At 41.8% G+C, this 8,944-nt stretch overlaps 1 protein-coding gene and 1 long non-coding RNA gene across 8 annotated transcripts in view; one reads left to right on the top strand and one right to left on the bottom strand.

Annotated features, from left to right (window-relative positions):
- tab1 (TGF-beta activated kinase 1/MAP3K7 binding protein 1) overlaps positions 1-3,339 on the top strand; it is a 16,500-nt gene extending 13,161 nt beyond the window's left edge. For 4 of the 7 annotated variants that reach the window (XM_032533997.1, XM_032533979.1, XM_032533971.1 and 1 more), the window contains 2 exons: positions 456-609; positions 2,271-3,339. In XM_032533997.1, coding sequence (XP_032389888.1) covers positions 456-609; positions 2,271-2,835 — 719 coding nt within the window. In that variant the 3' untranslated portion in view covers positions 2,836-3,339. The remainder of the gene's footprint in view (positions 1-455; positions 610-2,270) is intronic. The other 3 variants (XM_032534004.1, XM_032534023.1, XM_032534014.1) reach the window with 2 other exon arrangements.
- A 3,695-nt stretch (positions 3,340-7,034) lies between these two features.
- Positions 7,035-8,944, bottom strand: part of LOC116701078 (uncharacterized) — a 14,431-nt gene continuing 12,521 nt past the window's right edge. The window contains exon 3 of the long non-coding RNA XR_004334809.1: positions 7,035-7,178. This is a non-coding gene — a long non-coding RNA (uncharacterized LOC116701078). The remainder of the gene's footprint in view (positions 7,179-8,944) is intronic.

The following is an 8,944-nucleotide window of genomic DNA, read 5'->3' as shown; positions in this document are numbered from 1 at the left end:
TATGTAACGTTTAGGGTTTGCTACTCAAATGTAGGACAAAGATAAGTCTAATCCTGGAGCAGTGGAAAGCTGCACTGCACAAACACATCTTTAAACGGTACCAGATTTATCCTCATCTGAGCCGCCAGCTCTTAAGTAGAGATATCAAAGATTTTGTGAGGTGTAGCCCAGAATACCACACATAGCCAAAATAACAAAAGTCCTGGAAGAAGAAATCCAATTTACTCAAGGTTCCCAAGATGGCCATTATGTGCTGAAGCTGCACGCTAGTTTCACTCTTTGATAGTAGTTTTTGTAAAAAGTACATATATAGAAAAAATGTATGCACCTTAGACCACAGCAGCATTAAACTTATTGTTCGGGGAACTTTCACAGCGGTTTTGAGATGAACAGGACTCAATAATTGAATGTGATTTTTTTTATTTTTATTTTTTACACGCATGTCCTCCTTCCAGGTGGACGCATCTACCCCGTGTCAGTGCCCTACTCCAACATCCAGAGCACTAGTAAAACCAGTGTCACCCTCTCACTGGTCATGCCCTCCCAAAATACTCTCACCAATGGCACCAACACTGCCTCCACCCTGGAAGAAGGCACCCCCACACCAGGGTAAGCTTGGTTTGTCTCGTGTCCCTGCTTGCTCTCTGGGTATGCTTGTCTTTCACTCCTGGTTCCCTCCAACTCCTATGTTTGTTCTGGGTAAGCTTGGTTTTTAGTTGTTGCATATCGTTATCCCGCTGTGTATGCTCTGAGTCCAAATGAGCTTGATTTTAGCTTTTTGTCACATCACTGTTGTGTTTCAGCTTCATCATCTTGGATTTCTCTCCCATTGTCCCACTGATGTTGTCTTCTGACTCCACTCTTCCCTCCCGTTTATTTTGGCTGTGTTTTAGATTGCTCCCTCGTTCCTACTTTGCTGTATTTATTTTAGGTTAGCTTGATTTTCCCTCCCCCGTGTCCCTCTACTGCTATGCTTATTTATGTGTACGCATGGTTTTCACTTCCCCATTGTTACGCTGCTGTGATTTGTGTGTATCATGCCGGGTTCCCATTTCACAGACTGAATGGTACAGCTGGAAAAATATATTGATATTGAACTTTGACACGAGCATAAAGTGTACGCTATATACTGTAATGTTAGCGTATGAATATAATTACATCAGTATTGCTCTTGGGGGTTTAGACAGCGTTGTACAGAAACAGATCAGCACAGTAATGTTTTTCAAAATGAAAGATTTTACAAATGGTGTTAAAAAAAGGTGTTAAAAACTACATCCTCCTGCACTGCTTGTACTGCCTACTGGTGGTGACAACATGCTTTTACCACAACCTTTGCAGCAGTAATGTAGCACGGCACTATAGTACCAAGCTACACCACAGCCGGCTGTGGACCCAAGTGTAACAGAACATACTGTCACATGTTCAAAAGACTTAGCGGGGACTCAGGCCATGGTACCGCTGAGACAAATTAATTAAGTTGTGTTTAAAGGGTTATCAGACACCGAAACACTGCACAGCGGTGATGTATCATAGTGGTAATTATTTGATCTTGGTGTAATGATTAGAACAGCAAGCTAATTTCCTTTTGCGTCTACAAAAATAATTACTAAACCTACTTTTCTGATAAGGCAACAGTAGATGCAAAAGATCAGAAAGACATTATTTATTACACAGAATTTTAATAAATATGTATATGTATGTGTGTGTGTGTGTGTGTGTGTGTGTGTGTGTGTGTGTGTGTGTATACATATATATATATATATATATATATATATGGAGTGTGGGTGGTAAGCCCAACTTTGTGTTCACACACAGCAGTGTCATATCTGGACCAATGAATCAGAATAAAGCCCTAAAGCCACTTTTGGATTGAGCACTTAACGTGTCACATGTGATGTTTTTCTGCCGTGTTAATACATGTTTCATTTATAACAAAGCATGAATCATTGACAGCTTCCATCAGCATGTTTGGAATATGCCTTGAGTTAGCGAGGTTTCCTGCATGAAACTGCCTGCAGTGTAATATGATTGAACGTGAGTGGCACTCAGGTGGCTCCTGCTTTTGGCTTTGCTGCACGTGCACACTTTTTTTGTCCTGTGTTCGCTCGTCCACCAGGATTGCTCCTCTACCTCCTCTTCCTTAATGACTTTCACTCCGTCTTGTCTGTCACTCACATCTGTGTTTCTCTTCCTCATGGGCCCTGTCTTGCCGACATCCATCCTGTGTCCTATACACTCTGTCCTTACCTCTCCTTTTTCTGCCCCTTTAGCACGTTTTACCCTGCTACCTGCCAGACTTTTGTCGACATCCTGCAGCCCATAATTGAACTCCCGTTTTCCCCTCTTTTCCCCCTCTCTCCTCTTCCTCCTCTCCCCCTGTCCACCTCCCTCTTCTCTCTTTCCACCACTCCTCCTCCTCCCCACCTTCTCCCTCTTTCCACCTCTCTCCTTTGCCTCTCCACCGGCGACATGGACCCCTTCTTCTCTTCTCATGCCCCTACTTCTTCCTCCTCTATTCCCACCCTCATACCCGTCTCCTCGTCTTCCTCCACCCTACCCGACCAAACACCTTTCTCCTCCTCCCTCTTCTACTCCTCCACTCTCCCTAGCAGTCAGAGCCCCACAGCCACCCTCCAGTCCACCAACACCCAAACACAGAGCTCCAGCTCAAGCTCGGGAGATGGCAGCCTTTTCCGCCAGAGAGGCAGCCAGGCGGCGCAGCCCGACGAGACGGGCAGGGTTCCGCCTTACGTGGACTTCAGTCAGTTTTACCACCTGTGGGGAAATGACCACAGCGACAGCCAGAGCACCCAGGGAGGACTGGGACCGCAGTGAGGAGGACCAAGAGGGTGCGGGGTGCCAGTTGGAAAAGGGGACGGACTGGGTCTTCTCACAGCTAGTAGAGACATGGATTTTGAAGGGACAAAGATTTTAAGAGTTGGTTTGGATGACCGTAATGCTTTTAATGTATCATACCTTAAAAATAAGTGACCTAAAGGTGCATGGGGTCGCATGGCGGAGGGACTGGGATTGTCTGGGGTCTTACTATCAAAGAAGGCAAAGAATAACCCCAAGAAAGTTGGAAACTGGTGTCACTACACACTGCAAAACAATGTTTGCGCTTGCGTTTTAGATGCTGGTCATAAGAATATATGTAATCCAGATTGTAGCCATTATTGTTCGAGGTGAAAACATGTATCTGCAAACAGGAATCTCATAGACATGGAGGTTTGTGGAGTTGAGAATGATTTTATACTGTAAGGCCTTAACATGGATTGATTGGATGTGTTTGAAAGTACATTTTAATTTGTAATGAAAGTATATCTCCAAATGACTCAATAGGCTCTCTGGACTTCTCTTTTCATATTACAGTAACACTTTAAACACTTGACTATCTCGTACCTCAAACATTTCAGTTTGACGTATTGATTTTTTTTCACTAATCAAGACTTGGAAGGTCTCATTTGGTGGGTATACAACATTAGTGGTGACAGGTGGTCACATAAGAACTGAATAATACACATCCCAGAGTGTCATTCTAAATGGCTCATGTATTTGTGCATGCGGAGGGTCAGCAATGTGGCTTTGTAATATAAATATACATGCCAACTTTCTTAAGCCAAGTGGCGTGTTATCTGTACGCATTTTGAGCTATCCATGTGTGTGTATACGCTGTATACAGCAGGCTTAGACATACACGCCACTTGGTGTGTTAACACAAGAAGAAAGTTTTTTTCTCTGAAAGAAAAGTAAGCTAATCCTTTTTTCCCTAAAGGGGAACTATGCTGTTTTTTTAAGCTTAATTTACCTTAACCGAACAGCTTCGTAGTCATTGGAATGGTTATATGACTTTTTTTTTTGTTCAATGTTGGTCGTCTCTGTGAGCGGAAAAACCACCCTTGCAACTTTCGGCCGGCGAGTCATTGGCCTCAGTGTCACAAAGAATTGTGCGATATCAGGTCTCTTGACACAAATTGGTTCTCAACACAGCACACATATGCCCAAACAGAAACCAGCTAACAAGGTCGCAGTGGAGTTTTTCACACAATCGTCATGGCTGAGTAAGCAAAAAAGCGGAAAGCTAGGAAAGCATAGTCGACGGAACAGAGAAAACGGCAGACTGACCGAGCGAGGAGGCAGACACAAGTAAACATGGGAGCTGCCAAATATCTATTCCGAAGCTGTAGGGGAAGCTCTATAGAGAAACCTGCACGCAAAAAGTGTGAAAACAGTGAAGAAATGGTCAAAACTGCATAGCGCCCCTTTAAATATAAATATGCACCGGTTTGTTAGCCACAAAATCTATAACAAGCCACCATTACACTTACCTCAGCATGCAGCATTTCCTGTGCATGCATGGGTAATTTTCTATAGTTGTAAACTAGTATAGAGAGAAGCACTTATATACAAATACAGTGAATGGCTACTGCAACAGAAATGTCAGCTTGAGATATGGTATTTTACATAAAAATGTAAAGGAGTATCACAAAGTCTTTGAAGAGACCTTCAACAATTGAATTTAATGTTGATGGCAAGACAAAAGCTGCATGCTATGAGATGGCATGACTGACCGGACACAGGTCTAGATCTGATTCTAGAAGTATTCTGATTGGATAGTATTTAGCTTTGTGATTCTCTTTTCCTTCCAACATGGCATCATGCGTAAATATACAGGCCAACTTACGCTGAATACAGAGGGCGTACACATACACACCACTTGCCGTGTTATTGTGAGAAGAAAGAGACAGTTGAGTTTAGGAAACAGGAAACCTGTCACGTGGGACACATTCCCCCGTCTCCTGGGTGAAAGTCCTGTATTTTACCCATCCACCACCCCGACCAACTTCCCTACGTGGATTTTCGCCCTTTCGTACCACTTGCTACAGCATAAATTCATGTGCAATCACAAGGTAATGTAAGTCAATGGAGGCTAAATGATATGATGTACATGCTAAAAAGGGAGTATGCGTCTTGACTTTTGATTTTTCTTAAAGGAGAAGACTGATCTCATGAAATGTTGTATGTATGACACGCCAGTTCTAATGCCATTATTAGTGCGTTATACATACGTCATTTTATGAGATCAGTCTTTTTCTTCTTTAACAAAATCAAAAGTTGAATAATACACTTTTAGAGACAATATATCATGAGACATTTATAAAAACTAATTGTTTTCGAAGAAGAATGTACATCACATGTCAGTCAGTCTGACATGTATTTTATTTTTAAAGAAATACATAACGTAATTACTACATTTTCTGCTTTCGGCTCTTTTTTTTGCTGGAAACGGATATGATAGAGTTGCTGTCAGGTGTACCGTATCAACAGAAAATATTTAGGTGAAACATTAGTTAAAAAATAATAATAAATAAACAGGGCGTTCTCTAGCTCACCTGGTAGAGTGTGAGTCCTTGGCAGCGGCCCAGGTTTGAATCCCACCTGTGGCCGTTTGCTGCGTGTCATCCCCTCACTCTCTCCCACGGTTCTTCTCTATCTGCACCATCTAATGGGAATAAAAACATTGATTCTGGGAGAAAGAATGGTGGGGGGGGGGTGTTGTTTTGTATCAGAGAGCTAAAGTGTACTACAGCTGCTATGCTTTAATATAAAAAAACAAGTGAGGATTGGAACAGGACCCTTTCTGCCACCTCAGCAACATAACATTGATGGATGGGGAGTATGGAAACTTGAGTGCCAGCCGACTTTGTTCATAACACAGTGGAGTAAAAATACAATCAAGGATCATGTGATGGAAAGGTTCTACAGGAGGAGCCGAGTGATTGTCGGAGCAAATGGAGCCATCCATCAAAGCCACACAGAGTCATCACTCTTTGGTTTTTCCCTCCCATATGCTGCCCCCGTGCTTTGAAGGTTTTGGAAAGATCAATTCATTAATATCCAACAATTAGGTTCAATGTGTATTTTGTGATGAAACTGTAATATTCTCTTTTCCCAGATTACTTATAGGAAGGAAGAAGGAGATTTTTCCGTTGAGGAAACCCATTTCACATGCTACCGATGACCGATGTAGAAATATGCAAGGTGCGACTGCGTAGCATTCTGGTGTATTACGGTAACCGTTGAAATTGGTATGTATCTTTGTCTCCTTTACCATGAAAGGCACACGTATCAGAGATATCTACCCTTTCAAATAGTCAAAGAAACTTTCCCAGCTGTTAGACTTAAGCTGTTAGAAATACAAAACAATTGGAGCATTTGATTGGCAGTAGCTCAGTCCATAGGGTTGGGAACCTGAGGGTCGCAGGTTCACGTCCAACCATGGACTGTGGTACATAGTGTTGACAGGCGCCCCATCGTCTCGGGGCGCCTGTCCAGCAGACGCAGCCGCAGCCCCCTCACTCTGACATCTCTCCATCTGTGCATGTATAGGACCTGAATATGTTTTTGTATTTCAGGCCTGTGTGTAGTGTGTTCTAACGACAGAGTGAAAACATTGTAATTTCCCCATAGGGCGTCAATAAAAGGTTTAAATTAAATGTATTACAATTGTATGAACGGTACTATTACTGTAGTCACCATCCAGGGTTATTTACACAGCCCCTTCATCTTGGAAGCCAGCAGTTAATCTCATTCCCTAAATTAACTTCACATTGTTATAAAAACCTAATTGGCTTAATCAGGGAACTGATTAAAAACACACACACAAAGTAATAAATGGGCGAAAAATAGTTCCTCATTAAACCCTAAAATCACCAGTTGGAGCTGCAGTCTAACGCAGTTGTTTAGTTTCACACCAGACACAGGGAACTCAGGCTCATTTTAGATGTAATTGGTGGTTTTCCTACTGCTTAGTTCATGACCTAATTCTTGAAAAGTGGGTTCAATTAACTTTATTGCTCCTTGTAGAAAGTGAACAATGAGAAGTTGAACCGAGCTGCCGTCATCACTGCATTCTACTTGTAGTCTCCCTGTTCTTCCCTTTCCTTGAGGAAGTCTATATATACACATTGGTAAGATAATGATAATCGGCTGGGAGATGTATGTACATGTATATAGTGCTTTCATGTAAGTTTATGTTCAAATGTATTCACAAAAGTTAAAAGACAAGTACAATCATAAGACATGATGCATGATGTGTGCAAGGGGACACCCTGGTAAGCTATTTAAAGCTTGTGTATAGGAACCCGGACACTAGCAAATAATACACATTATAAATACTATAATACTCTTTGGATTAAAAAGAAACATTAATTATGCAATACCATTTACAAGCTACAAAAAGAAGAAACCCAAACTACCCTAACACGTCCTAAGGGTCCCAAGAAATTTAGTCCATCAGTCTAAGCAGTGGTTAAATAGATACAACGCAATACACAGTAACCTATAGCAAGTGAGGGAAAATAGTGGTTCTCAACCTGGGGGTTGGGACCCCCAAGGGGTCACAACAACACTTCTGGAGGTTGCCAGATAGTTTTAGAGAAAGAAAAAATAAATCAAAAATCCACGGAGCCTGGAGCACATTGGACAAGGCTAGGTGCTAGGTGCTTACACTAAAACTAGCAAAGCATTATTTGTTCACATGTATTAATCATAGCATTCACAAAAATGTTGAAAATCCGAATGGGTTGGCATGTGGAAACAGCTGTTTACAGCGGTTTGCAGCTCTCCCTCTCTCTCGTTGTCAATGGGGGTGTCATGTCGCAAACACCTACTCCTTTATTCTGGGGGGTCGTGACTCGAAAAGGTTGAGAACCCCTGCTGTAGAACATGACCTCATGTGTTGTGATGGATGGTCTCAGCGGCAGCTTGATGTCAGCGGTGTGGCCTCGGATGTTGACGATCCCGGGCTTTCTTCCAGGGCTGACACATTGGACACTTTTAATTTTCTTTGCTTAACAAAACCTCTGTCTGAAGCAGCCCAACATAATGCAAAGTGACACTCAAAAGAACACTGCTATGCATATTATTTTACATAAGGTAATAGAGGCTCCATGCCTAGTACAAAACTGCACATATTACACAAACGGAATTTTTGATATTTGAGAAGATTGATATGTCTGCCATCTGACTCCAGTTTGGGGTGGTGATGACGCAGTGGATATGACACATTCCTTTGGTGTAGGAGTTCTGGGTTCGATTCCCACTGCAATACATCAACCAATGTGTCACTTAACCCCTTGTTGCTCCAGAGGCGTGTAACCTTTAACTTATAGCAAATTGTAATTCACTTTGGAGAAAAGTGTCAGCTATATGACATGTAATGTAGTTACGTTAGTAAGAAAGCGGGGACTAAATTGAGAGCCAGGACTTACTTTACATAGATTCATTTGGCAGATGCTTTTGTCCAAAGCAACATAAGATGAGAAGATTAATACCACTCTAATCACAGAGCAAGGATACGGTTAGCTTAGCTTAGCATGAAGGCCAGATGCAGGACAAAACGGCTTGCATGACCAAAGTCCAAAGTTTAAAAGAAAAATCTGCCTACCAGCACTTCTAACAGTAGTGAAATACCGCCATAAATAGACTACTGCTACAACATCTAGCTCATCTGCGACCTTAAATTGTTTGCTGAGTTGTGAGTTTGAGTGGGTGTTTCTAGATTTGTGGTACATAGTGTTGATAAAGGATAAGATGCTTGTAACAAAAAATGAGATGGCCCCCAACACCTTTACCTGTGTGATCATACACAACAAAGCTCACGTTATACTGAAGTTGTAAACTGGTGCTCGTACAGCTTTCTCACAAAAACAGGATTGAAGTTAGGAACATTTTTTTTCCTTCCTTCCTTCCTTCCTTACTACAAGTAGCCTAATCATAAGAGTGTTGTCTTTATTCTTCATAATCTTTACGCGCACATATCAAGATGGAAACCAGTGTGAACTTGATTAACTTGTTTGTGTAATAATACTTATTAAAGTGCCCATATTATGCTCATTTTCAAGTTTTTAATTGTACTTAGAGGTTATATCAGAATAGGTTT

Source organism: Etheostoma spectabile, chromosome 2, assembly GCF_008692095.1.
Source record: "Etheostoma spectabile isolate EspeVRDwgs_2016 chromosome 2, UIUC_Espe_1.0, whole genome shotgun sequence".
Lineage (NCBI taxonomy): Eukaryota > Metazoa > Chordata > Actinopteri > Perciformes > Percidae > Etheostoma > Etheostoma spectabile.
The sequence above is the reverse complement of the archived record's forward strand: the minus strand, read 5'-3'. Positions and strand labels throughout refer to the sequence as shown.